This window comes from Accipiter gentilis, chromosome 11 (assembly GCF_929443795.1).
Source record: "Accipiter gentilis chromosome 11, bAccGen1.1, whole genome shotgun sequence".
Lineage (NCBI taxonomy): Eukaryota > Metazoa > Chordata > Aves > Accipitriformes > Accipitridae > Astur > Astur gentilis.
In genome coordinates, this window is record NC_064890.1 from 5,100,900 (window position 1) to 5,113,814 (window position 12,915).

General features: G+C 46.9%; 1 protein-coding gene across 1 annotated transcript in view; it reads right to left on the reverse strand.

Annotated features, from left to right (window-relative positions):
* ITIH5 (inter-alpha-trypsin inhibitor heavy chain 5) overlaps positions 1 to 5,152 on the reverse strand; it is a 49,251-nt gene extending 44,099 nt beyond the window's left edge. The window contains exons 1-2 of the mRNA XM_049814272.1: positions 4,963 to 5,152; positions 1,260 to 1,304 (exon numbers count right to left, since the gene is read on the reverse strand). Of these exons, the coding sequence (XP_049670229.1) occupies positions 1,260 to 1,304; positions 4,963 to 5,082 (165 nt within the window). The 5' untranslated portion in view covers positions 5,083 to 5,152. The remainder of the gene's footprint in view (positions 1 to 1,259; positions 1,305 to 4,962) is intronic.
* Positions 5,153 to 12,915: the final 7,763 nt, after the last annotated feature.

Genomic DNA, 12,915 nt, shown 5'->3' on the forward strand with positions numbered 1-12,915 from the left:
CTTCCCATCCCTGGAAGGGATCTGCCATTCCTTGTATACAGAAAATATAAACGGTGGGGGCAGAGGCAGTTTCCAAACAGGTTGCTAGGTCAGGCTTGGCGGGCAGCCCAAGTTCCAGCCTGCGATTCTTGTGCGTTCCCTGGAGCTCTTGCACAATCCATCAGCGCCTGATGCTCTGACCTACAGCTGCGCAAATGCCTGTTTGTTTTCTCCGCTTTTCATTAAGGCCTTCAGAAGATGAGAGGCAGCACAAAGGGAAAAACAAAACAAACCATTTGTTTAATATTATTATTACTGTGATTTATTATCCCTATTAAAAATAAAGCTAGGGAATGCCAAGGTGGCAGATTAGCACACTGCTACAAGGCAGGTTGGCTGGATGTTTTATGAAGGTGTCCTGGTTATGATGATGAACTGGGAGCTGAAATTTTCTTGCCAAACAAATGATTTTATGCTTGTTTACATCAAATGGAAAAGACAGAAGAGAGCTGAAGATAAATGAAATATACTCCATGTTTTACCTTTATCGGTTGCTTTCATCAAAACAAATTGACCGTATCTCAGATTAGAAGTAATAAACTGGTAATAAGACTGAGAGTTGCTCTCCTCTAGGCTGCTGATTCAAATCTGTCAAAGATCAAAGGGATCAGAAGCTATTAACATGTCATAGCTCCTCAGTGTGTGAAATGAGTTCCTCCAGTTCTCAACTGGGAAACCCCATCCCTCAGAAAAGCCAGAAAAATAACTGGCCATGAACAGCAATTTCACAGGCTGCCTCTTTAGCCAAAGTTTTGATCTAAGCTGTGCAACTCTCAGTGCAGCAATGTAGCCAGATCTCATAGATCTTCTGTACATCTAAACTTAGGTTCCCATGCTGAAAGAAGGATATCGGCTTCCTTGTTTTCTTCCTTTCTTTGGTAAATTTCAGACAGAGAACAGAGATCTTCAAATTTCAAAGCAAACTCTCCTTTTCTCTTCAAATTCAGTGAGATTTCATCAGGCTTATGTTCACTGCATGGTTAAGGTTTGCAACACTGGATGATCTCTCTAAATCTGAGGTGAGGAAGATGGATTGGGAAGTATTAGAAGAACCTATACCTGTTGCATTGATCAAAATGCAGAAATTTTACCTAGAATCTCACTTTACCATCACCCACTGACACCATAGTTCATTCCTGGGTGGAGGAATGCACACACATATATACACAGAGCAAGTGTAATTCCCGTGACGTAAAATAAAGACAGAGTGTGATACATACCAGCCTCTGCAAAAATTTGGCCTGTCTTGGAACACGGCGTGCAACCTGCAAAGAGTTAAGGGAGTTAATGGAGCCTAGTCAACTTACAGAGACATGTCACTTGTTTAAATCCAGACATGGGTTTGCGTGACTGATTACCCATGGCCAGGTTCAAATGCTCCTCTGGTTAAAATTAAAACCTGAATCTCTTCTATATTAACAGACCCACTGATCAAAGCTCAGCAGTGGAATGCGGCTCTCACAGGTGAGGAGGTATTGTGTATTTTGCAAATGCTACTTGTCAAGAGACCCTCTATATGAAGACAGGGACCTCAGCTTTTAGACCTAGACCTGGATGCTGTGTCTTGGCCCTGGCAGTATATTCCCTTATAGCTTCCTGTGGAGTCACACAAAGGCTCTGTGTCACTGTCTTTGCCCCGTTGCATGGCATACGGCACGTGATGAGAAGGGCTGCTAAATGGTCCACACTGGTCATCAAATGCCACGCAGGGCCCATCTACATCCTCAGGTAAGTAAAAGCCAAAGCTCACTCCCCAGTCCAGATGTGGTCTTCACCTGTGCAAGAGCACTCAGTAATCATGGGTTTCAGACACTGGGCAGGGAGAGGGCTGAGGGCATGACAGTCCCAGTCACCTGAGACTGTCCTCAGCTCAGCACAGTGTGGCTGCTTCGAGCTAGAGCAGCAACCAGGTTAACACCTAGCACCCATGTGGTGGGGCTTAGCAAGCACAACCCCATTCCGCTGCACATGTGGACCTGCTCCAAAGGAGGACTTGTGTAAATTAGTGTTATGGCTTCAGCTTTATCGATATTACCTCAACAGCAGATCTGTTGCCTAAAAACCCTCCACAGGTACTGTGAATTTATTGTGCAGTGACAGAGAAGCACTAGTTATGTGCAAAAAGGGAATAAAGATATTTAAACTCAGCCACAGGTTTTGTTATGAAACAAAGTGCTTCACCTATGACAATGCAATCCTAGTCATTGTATTGCCCGTCACAGTAACAACTCCTCTGACTTCTTCCCTGCACATGGTGTAATTCTCAGCTTAGCAACATCTCCAAATCAAATCCCTCCCCAAAACAGAGAGTACAAGTCTCTTGTCAATGAGGGAAGCCAAGTGACTTCTTAAAATGTCAGTGAAACTCCAGAGAGCAGAGGTATGCAATGATTTTTTTTTACCTGATTTGCCCTTTCTGTTGATTTACACTGAAATAACAGCAGTCCTTGCCAAAGAGATGTTTTTATGTCTGTTTATATCACGCACTGAAAAGCTCAGGAAAGCCCAATGGAGAAATTAAAGTCTCCTGTGCTAGAATCTTTATTATTCCCTTCTGCATTATATTAGCTAACATCTTGTAAAATTAGAACCAAGGGAAAACAGCCCCTTGGGAAATTCTCAATGGAGGAGAGGAGAGGAGGGGAGAGGGGAAGAATTCTCTGCAGTTTAAATTTTGGAAGAAACTTTCTGTCTGGGTCTGTTATTTCAGGCAAGTAAAGCACCTCAGGAGCCTGCTGTGAGAGGCTGCAGAGACTCCATCACTGTAGGTTCTTCCAAACAACCAGACAAATGTCTGCGAAGTTGGCCCTGCTTGGAGCAGAGGCAGGGATGAGAGATCAGTGGTCCTCAGCACGTTCTTTTACTGAAGGATTACATTTTGGAACAAATCCACCTGTCATCTTGTATGGAATGGTCACAGTGGATTTTACTGACTAATTGGTGAAACTGGAAATTTGGTTACTGGTTTTACCTTTCCCCACCACACGCACATTTTGTTTGCTTGCTTATTTGCATAAGAACGCTTTGTATGACTTGGTTCCTTCAAAAGTGTCCTGGTTTTGGCTAGGATAGAGTTAATTTTCTTTCTAGTAGCTGGTATAGTGTTATATCTTGGATTTAATATGAGAATAATGCTGATAATGCACTGATGTTTTTAGTTGTTGCTAAGTAGTGTTTAGTCTAAAGTCAAGGATTTTTCAGCTTCTCATGCCCAGCCAGCAAGAAGGCTGGAGGGGCACAAGGAGTTGGGAGGGGACACAGCCAGGGCAGCTGACCCAAACTGGCCAAAGGGGTATTCCAGACCATGAGATGTCATGCCCTGTGTATAAACTGGGGGGAGTTGGGCAGGGGGGAGGATCACTGCTTGGGAACTAACTGGGAATCATTCAGTGAATGGTGAGCAATTGTATTGTGCATCACTTATTTTGTATATTCTAATCCTTTTTTTATTATTATTATTATTGTCATTTTATTATTTTTATTATTATCATTATTATCTTCTTCCTTTCTGTCCTATTAAACTGTTCTTATCTCAACCCACAAGTTTTACTTTTTTTTTTCCCCAATTCTCTCCCCATTCCACCGTGGGGAGGGAGAGGAATGAGTGAGTGACTGCGTGGTGCTTAGCTGCTGGCTGGGGTTAAACCACAACAAAAAGCTACCTTCTAAAATCTTGAGGATAACAAGTAGACATCAGTGAGTAGCTAAGGATCACCAAATTATTGTATTCTGTTTGCTAGGACTTCATGACTTACTGCCAAAGCACTGCTGCAGGGCTTGTGATACTGATCAATCCCAGCAAACTGTTTTGAATCAACCAGTTTCCCTAGCATCATCTAATGGAACAATTTCCAAGTTACCATCAACCGTTAGCTTTAAAGCCTTCTAACGCACTCATTAAAGCCAAAAAGTTGCTAGTAATGAGCCCATGGATGTTGCCATCTGCTAATCTTTGCATAGTATGTGGAGTAGCAACCCAACTACCTGTGAAGAGCTGTCCAGAAGAACTTACCTCTAGCACACGGTAATAACTAGCAACCTTGCCAACTACCTTACCAGAGTGGTCAATCATTGGATAAGTCAATAAGTAATCCACACTCATTGCAAATACCATGATCCTGCAAAGACCTGTGTCAGTACTTGTCTTTGTGTAGGAAGACCCTCCCAGAATGTTAGAGTTAAGTGTGGTCCTATACACTCTGCTGAATCTGTTCGTTTATAGGGTAGTATCTTGATCTAGGGAAGCACCTGCCTGTTCTTAACCTGGCTCATGTGTTCAGTGAAGCTCAGCCTTTTAAATCACAGCCTCCCAAACCACCACACACACTCACTTGCTAACTTGCAAAGAGTTCATTGCCCTTTCAGGCCTATTTCCCCAGAAAATCTATGCCGCACAATGACACAACATAACAACCCTCACTTGCAGAATAGATTTTTTTTTCTTTCCTGGTCAAGAAGCATTTTATAAGCTGAAACTCACGTGGCTCATTTCATCCAGCATGAGTTAAAAATCAAGTACAGTAAGGCTGAGACCATAGGCAGGAAAACTTTCCTCCGAGCCTGAAATACTCCAAATTACTCAGGCTGGCGCACAGCCAGGACACTGCGTTAACTCCCGTGTCCCTGCGAAACACCTCGTTAGCCCGGCTTATGGGGATGTCAGCTTTGAAGCCATCCCCTGGCAGTAGCACCCATCACAGGAGGGTGCCGGTGTTCTCCTGGCTTAGCACCTCCAACAACTGCCTTGCTCCTCAGTAGCAGCCTCCCACGGAGCTCAGCCTCAGCCGTGGGCACGCTGCAGGCACGAGTGCAATAAATGCGGTTTTAGCAGCCCGCCCTGCGTGTTGACACCGACAGTTAAAGGGGGGCCAAGCCAGCCCCAGCCACCAGACGCTCCCGAACGACAACCACCTTAAAACCTACTTGCTCCATGATGCTGTAGTCTGCCATCAGCTTCTCTTCCAGGTACCTGGCCATCAGCTCCGAGTCGGGCTGCCCTGCTGAGGTGGAGAAGCCCCAGCAGAGCCACAGCCAAAGGATCATGGTGGAGGGGGAAGCGCCGGCCAGGTGAGAGGAAAACCCTGCTGCCTGCAGCTGCTGCCTGTGCTGCCAGACGAGCTGCGAGGAGGCTGACAGGGGCCGAGAGGACCCACCCTCTTCTCCTCCTTCCCAGCTCGGGACCGGCCCCTTTTCCACTCAGGGCGGCTTTCCCTGCTGCCTGGCTTTGCGGGGGATCCTTGCAGGGTTCCCCTTCTGCAGCTGCTCTCCCCCTCAGCTGGGGGACGCGAGGCACTGCCATGCCCCCTCTCGATGCCGCCCTCGGCCTCAGCCCCCGTCTCGCTTTGTGCGGTGGTGATGAGGGTCCCTGAGGTGCTGCCGGCTGTCGTTTTGGCGCCCGCAGCACCCATCGCCTGTGGTGGCCCTCAGCGGGGTGGGGGGGTGGGGGAGGCTGAGGAGCCATTTTCTCCACCTGGCTGGGTGCTGAGGTGGGCCCCAAGATGGCCGCTGTCACAGGGCGCCTGCCGGAGGGGCTGGTGCCCAGTGCCTGTGGGAGCTGGAAGGACGCCGGGTTGTCTCCTTATGGGTCAGCCACGGCGTCTGAACAGTTTCTGCCACAGTCCATATTAAAAAGCACCCTCCTGCCCACCCCCTTAGGGAGCGCAATCCAAGGACATGCTTCAAGGCTGGGGCTTTACCGAAGAGCCGTAAAACCCCCTGGCTTCACCCTCTCTGAAGGGACACCTTCTCCTACCCCCTGGTCTGGAGAGCCCTGGTTTGTTTGTGAAAGCCACCCGCCGTCCCAAAGCAGGGCAGGACTCCCTCCGCACCCTCGCCTGGGCACCCCGACGGGTGGCCAGGTGCCTCCCTGCCGGCAAAGGCGGCCGAGACCCAGACTTTCCCCCCCGTCTCTCGCTTATCATCTGGTCTCCATTTCTCAGCTGGGCAAAGCTAGGGTGAGCCTCCGGCTCTTCCCTGTGTTTCCCAGAGGCAGAGCCTTCTCCTCCCCGACCAGCCCCAGGGCGAAGGCGGGCACTGGCTGGGCAGGATGGGTCCCCACCGCTCAGCTGCCAGGGACGTTCCTCCAGGCACGGCCGTGCCAGCTGGCACGGACCGGGCACGGCTCATCCCCAGGTGTTCGGGAACTTGCATCCGCAGGGCTCTCCTAACCCCAAATCAGACACATTTACTACTTCATTTTTCTGTGCTGGCAGTAACTTCTTAAATCCAGAAGACCCATATTTCCTCTCTCTTTGTGTTGTTTTTTTGGTTGTTTTTTTTTTCCTTTTTGCAGGTGCTAGGCGCTGCATGCACAAACCCATCAGGATTCGAACCACTGTATTTTCTTTTTCCTTTCCAGCTCTGGGTCAACAGGGACTGAAGGTGTTTTGCTTCAGCTCCAGTCCATGGCAGTGACAGTCCAGTGAGTCATTCAATGTCTCTCCAGCCTTGCTGGAATATATAAACACACCCTTGGGCCACTGGAGTTTCTCCTTCTGGACTGACACATGTGCACCCACCTGAAAGCATATGTCCACTAAAAGCATATGCCCTGGGAGCATTAAGTCCTCCAAATCTAGCACGCTAATAGAGGAGCAGGGAGGTCCTTGCTCCCCATTCAGAAGGGATGAGGGGAGCTGGAGATGGCATAAAGGGAAGGGACAGGAAAGTCAACACCTTTGGAACTCCCCTTTAGGAAATCAATGGCTCAGACAGGCTGAGGCCACACCATGTTTATACACAGGTCCCTTCTGGCATTGCCAGCAGGAGGGAAGCAATCAAAATCCTGGCCAGCCCCTCTCCCACTGGGACCAGTCCACCAGTCCACTGGCATGTACAAAGGCCTCTGGAGTGGCCACATCCCTGATGGGAGCTGCAGAGCTGGGCAGCACTGCAGGGAACAATGAAGGGCTTATGTCCTGGAGAAGAGAAGATGGTGGGAGAAAGCTGGAGGGAGGCTGGGGCAGGATGCTTCAGGCCCCCAGTGACACCCCAAATGGTTGCTGTGCTGATCTGGTCCCTACCAGAAGATAGTCAAGGCATTATCTTCAGCTCATCATCATTTCAAAGGGAGATGGAAGAGGGCTCAACCATCCAGTTGGGAATCAAGAAAGACTTCAAAGCAATGTTTCAGGCTGAGATCTGGTTTAAGGACGCACAAAAAATGAAGTATTTTTCATCTGGGTCCAGTTGTTTCAGTTCCTGCGTGTCTTGTCTAGCTTAGACACAGAAGTGCACTGCAGTAGCATAATAAGTAGGGCTGCAGTCTCCTGTGCTCTCACTACTGACAGTACGGTGGGCTGCTCCTCAACCTGCTCTGTCCATGTTTCATTAACTGGGGACATGGATGAATAAAAGTCTTGCAGCATATGCTTAGAAATGCTGGAAATGGGCATTTAAAACAATACATATATGATGATTTTCCTCCTGTTTTGGAAAACCGGGAGGAAACCAAGGCACCCCTGTAAAAGCAAGTCAAAACTACCCTGCTAATCCTAGAAGTAGCAGTAGTTCCTGGGCAGGAATGGGAGATGTTTGCCAGTTTGAAATGACCATTGGGCAGTCAGAAGGCATTTGGAAAAGTATCCAAATCTCACAGGCTATCACTCTGCCTCCTGATCAGTATTCAGCTTGTTTCAACAGCCACACTGCTTCTCCCATTGCACAGGCGAGGAGCTGAGGGCCAGAGTAAATCAAAACAGTGAGAGAGTGCAAAGATATTGCAATGAATCTGCTCTAAGCAAAGCTGGTGAAAGGAGGATATTCAGACCAAAACAGGATCCTAGAGCAGGTACAGGATGATATGAGAGAATGAGCTGGGGAAAATGCTGCCCTTCCCAAAGTGATTAGGAGCAGCCAATTTGCTCATGCTCTCCTCAGCAAGGGCACATAAGGACACAGCATGTAGCTAAATAAGACCAAGGTGTGTTTTAACATGGTTCAGGTGTGGTTAGTTTTGGTGAGTGAACATTAAGCCTGGGGTCTTGATTGTTCACATCATCCTCTCTTCCCCCCTCCTTGGAATACAGCGTCCTGATTTTGGGGCTAAACATGGCAGGCACTGTTCTGGGGATGCTGTTGGAGACCAAGACAGGCAGTTACTCAGGTGTGTTCACATTAGACATGTTTGATGCTGACTTTTGCCGACTCAGCAAAAGGAGCAGCTGTTCTTTGGGTGGGAGCTCAGCAAATTAAATTGCTGGCATAAAAACTGGCATGCCTGCGGCCAATATGAGCGGAGACATTGGAGAGAGGCATGATCTGACAGCTGAGCTTCCACACACATTTCACCTGGAATGGATCATGTTATATCAAGGAATCTCTCTGTGTTGGCCCACAAACACATGCACCTTTGTGATGCTCTGCCTTCACACATCTGCATCCCCCTGTTTTTCCATGCAAGGCTCATGGGTAGGACTAGTCTTCCTCATTTTCACCATAAATAAACCCTGTAGGGAGTGTTGAAGCTAAAGAAAATGTTGGCACCTTCTAGCTCAAGAGCAGGGGTTTTCCAGACTCCAGACTGAAGCTGAGGGAACAAGATCAGAACTGAATTTAGTCATAACATCAGTGCCATGGCTGCATGGATTCATAAATTAAAGATTTCCAGTTCTCTGTTCTTCTACGTAGAAGAACGGGACACCAGACACCCACCTCGTGCAGAGGCACCTACATTAAATGCCCAAATAGAAGCGTCTGAACCAGGAACTAAATCTACCCAGAGCACTAACAAACTGTAGAATTTAGTGGCATTCAAAGCCAGTGATTTGATCAAGAAATTGGCAAGACTCCCAAAGGGTTGCACAGGCATAGACACAGATAAATATACAGAGGTAAAATTAATTACGGTGAAGTTCAGGGAATTACATTAAGTATTTTCTTTCAGGTCTTAATCTAACCAGTTTCTTCTTAAACACCTGGATGGGACCCGATGGTCCCAAGTTCTGACACTATTTGGGGGGTGCCTGTGTTCCTGAAAGGTCTTTTCTGAGGCCCCAGTGGCTGCTGATCTCCCTGTTCCCATTAGCTGTTCTTACCTGGATCACTGAAAATTTTCAGATAAGAAGTTCAATATGGGAAGGGGAAACTGCCTGTCTCATAAGACACAGAAATTGTAAGCATCTCTCCCCGGGTGCAAGCCAAGTTAACACCTTTCAATTATTCTAAAGGACAGACTCTGCCCAGCAGTAACTCCAAGTGCTTCAGGGAGGACAGTGCATGAAAACTTCCTTCCAGAGGAATCCCAACCACAAGAGGACAACTCATGAAACAGCCCAATGGGCACATACCCCAAAACATCTTACTGACATGCTGTCCTCCTCATGAAATTCTGGGGCAGTTCACCTAACCTGATAGGAATGGTAGGGCTCTGAGCATCCTCAGCACTTACTCCTCCCATATATTTTCTGTACCTTCTCCTTGAGAAATTTCAGCTTTTTGGACTCTTTTGGATAGGATATTTGAGCAGTTCGTGCCATCTAGTGGTCACACTGATTTCCCAATCTTGTTATTTTTACCAAAAAAAATTAAGCCACATTTGGTGGTTAGGAGAGGATGGAAATAAGGGATTACAAAATTAAGGTTTAAATTAAATTCTGTTCTAACGGGACTTTTTCATCTCTTCAGAACAGCAGTGATTAGCTTCCCGGCCCAGGGTCCCAGGTACCTCAAGAAGAGCTATCTTAAACTTTACGTTTCTGATGAGAAAGGGCTGGTCACTCTAAGCTAGGGGCACATATGCGAACAGAATTCACTTTAGACAGAAAATTCAAGTTATAGTAGATACTGTCAACACAGCAAAGACTGCGTGCCCCATGCCTGCTGCTCTTGCAGTCCTGGATAAACCCTGTCATAGCCAGAGCTCCAAATGCAGTGATGGAGGTGTTCCTAAGCTAACTTTAAGGTAGCTAACTTAAATACTGCTAGGATTACAGGCATACAGCACTGAGCAAAATCCACTTAAGAGGCTGAGTAAACACTTGAGTCCAAGGTATATGGTTAGATTGTCAGTTCCTTAACTACCTGATTTAAAGCCAACCTGGATGCTTTATGTACCACAGAGCTGCAAGCCACCCTCCTGTTTGAAACAGCATCACTGGGACCTTAATGCTCAAAAAGCCTACAATGGTGATAAATGCAGAGCAGCTCACTCCAGGAGGCAGGAGTCATTTGGTGAAGCGTAGGTTTCCCCAGAGCTGGTATCCTCCTCTGAGCAATCTGACTGGTCTCCTTATATTGTACATGGCATGAATTAGACCCAGCAGGGGCAGGTTTCATCATCCCATTCTATGGTGCAGCAGGTAATTAGTCAAGCACCATATGGTCAGAAAAAATCTCTTTATTTCCATGGACTAAAAAGGAGACAAAGATGTACAGTAGGGTAATCCCTTCCCTCATTACGCTACGTTGGCTGACAGCCAGCTGAATATGAGCCAGTAGTGTGCCCAGGTGGCCAAGAAGGCATCCTGGTTTGTGTCAGAAATAGTGTGGCCAGCAGGAGCAGGGCAGTGATTGTCCCCTGTACTCGGCACTGGTGAGGCTGCACCTCGAGTCCTGTGTTCAGTTTTGGGTCCTTCTCACAAGAAAGACCTGGAGGTGCTGGAGCGTGTCCAGAGAAGGCCAATGAAGCTGGTGAAGGGTCTGGAGCACAAGTCTTATGAGGAGCAGCTGAAGGAACTGGGGCTGTTCAGCCTGGAGAAAAGGAGGCTGACAGGAGACCTCATCACTCTCTACAGCTACCTGAAAGGGGGTTGTAATGAGGTGGGGGCTCAGTCTCTTCTCCCAAGTAACTAGTGATAGGATGAGAAGAAATGGCCTCAAGTTATGCCAGGGGAGGTTTAGGTTGGATGTTAAGAAAAATTTCTTCTCCGAAAGGGTAATCAAGCATTGTAACAGTCTGTCCAGGGGAGTGGTTGCGTCACCGTCTCTGGAGGTATTTAAAAGACATGTGGATGTGGCACTTAGGGACATCGTTTAGTGGTGGACTTGGCAGTGTTAGGTTTTATGGTTGGACTCGATGATCATAAGGGTCTTTTCCAACCTAAATGATTCTATGATTATTCCAAAATTCTGCTCCCATCCTCCCCATTCTCCTCCTGTACACTCCACTCCTCTGTGCACACCACCTACCCCCACCTCCATGGGAAGCTGAAACACAGAAGACAATCTGGAGTAACATCAGGGATGGGAAGACTGGCCAAGTCATGCCATTTGGGCCTGAGGGATGCAGAGCTGCTTATCAAGTGATCTCTGCATTCAGAAACTGTCTCTTCAGGAAAAGCAGTGTTGCAGGCTCTACATGTGCACCGTCTGAGAGCTGAACCAGAGCTTAGAACGTAGTAAATAGGTGATGTGGGGAACCACTGTGTGGATGGATCAATGCAAAAGCAAGATGCACGTGTTGTGAAGGCTGTGTACTAGTTTGAGTACAGCCTACACGCTCCTAAGCTTTCTAGTAAACCTGGAGCCATGTCATCTCCAAGTTCAAGATCCAGGATTGCCCAAAAGATTGTGGGAGAGGGCAAATCAGGACTAATTATTCAATGCCTCTTCCAGCATAACATCTGTAAAATGGTATATGGAGCTATCATGTGACAGGTTTAAAGTGATGATCAAAAGGCCATGGTTCATTCTATGTAGAGTTAAGGTGTGGAACTTCTTCTCCCAGGATGCTATGTATACTAATTTTTTATCCAGTCTCTTCAGCGGAGATGATAGGCTTTGGGAAAATACATTAAGAACTGCTAAATAAATGCAAACCATACCCTGATCAGGATGTACCATAACCACAAGTAGCTGGAGACTAGGAGGGTCTTTGGAAAATACCTTATGTGCTTGCTCCAGTTCTTACGTTCTGTCCTAAGCAGCTTTGGCAGCTCTTATATGGCAGTGAGCTGAAAGGTCACTATTCTGCTTATGTTCCTTATGAACCTCTAAATGTAGTTTCAGGTCTCAGCCTGAGAGACAATCTATTGAAAAGATGGAGGAAGGATGTGTGACAGCAGACTGGTGCTGCAGAAAACTTTTACTGAAACACTGAAATGTAACATAACATAGGGTAAGATAACAGAAGATAATTAATATAAGGCAGTTAATATAATATAATACAATATAATATAATATAATCTTATCTTGTCTGCTGTTTTGTCCCAGGGTTCACATAGTAATTCAGTCTTTTCCATTGAGGTTGCTAGAATGTCTGCAAATTTCCTTTCTTCCCGTAAGAGTGGAAGAGATACCCCAGCTCCTTTTGCCAGAAACCTGCTTCCTCCCTTTTTTCCCCCTTTTGCTTTGCTGGCTTACTTTATCCCATCTCTTGAAGTATCCAAAGAGGCAGGGAAGCCAAAACAGTTTCAAAAGCACCCAGGAGCCATACAACATGCATCTGAAAATATCATTGCATGTTTTCACTTGACTAACTTTGAAAAACTGGCACTATCCCGCCACCAGCTAGGATTCTTTCCCAGCAGAGTGGAAGGAAGGTATTTGGGTGGGTCAGGATCCAACCCAAAGGTATCTGCCAACCCCTGTGAGATGGCTGGGTGGGACGGCACTTGGAGAGGTACAATGTTGCTGCTTCCATCCCTCTGAGAACCAGTCTTCACCTCATTTGCTATAAACAAACAAGCTATGAGTGAGTTCTTGCTTTCATCTTTTGAAGTTTGGGATACTCCAAGGTCTGCGCCTAGCAGGAAATTAGTCAAACATCATGGGAAGCTACAAAAGCAAGAAGTGAGCCTATCCAAGCCTGAGCTGTTATCGAGGGCAGAGGCGAGTGAAGACACTATTTGGATAACCCTTGCTCAGGCACCACAGCTCAGACTTACGTTGCAAGGCAAATATTTACCTATGGCCTAAACAAAGTCAGCGTTTCAAAAC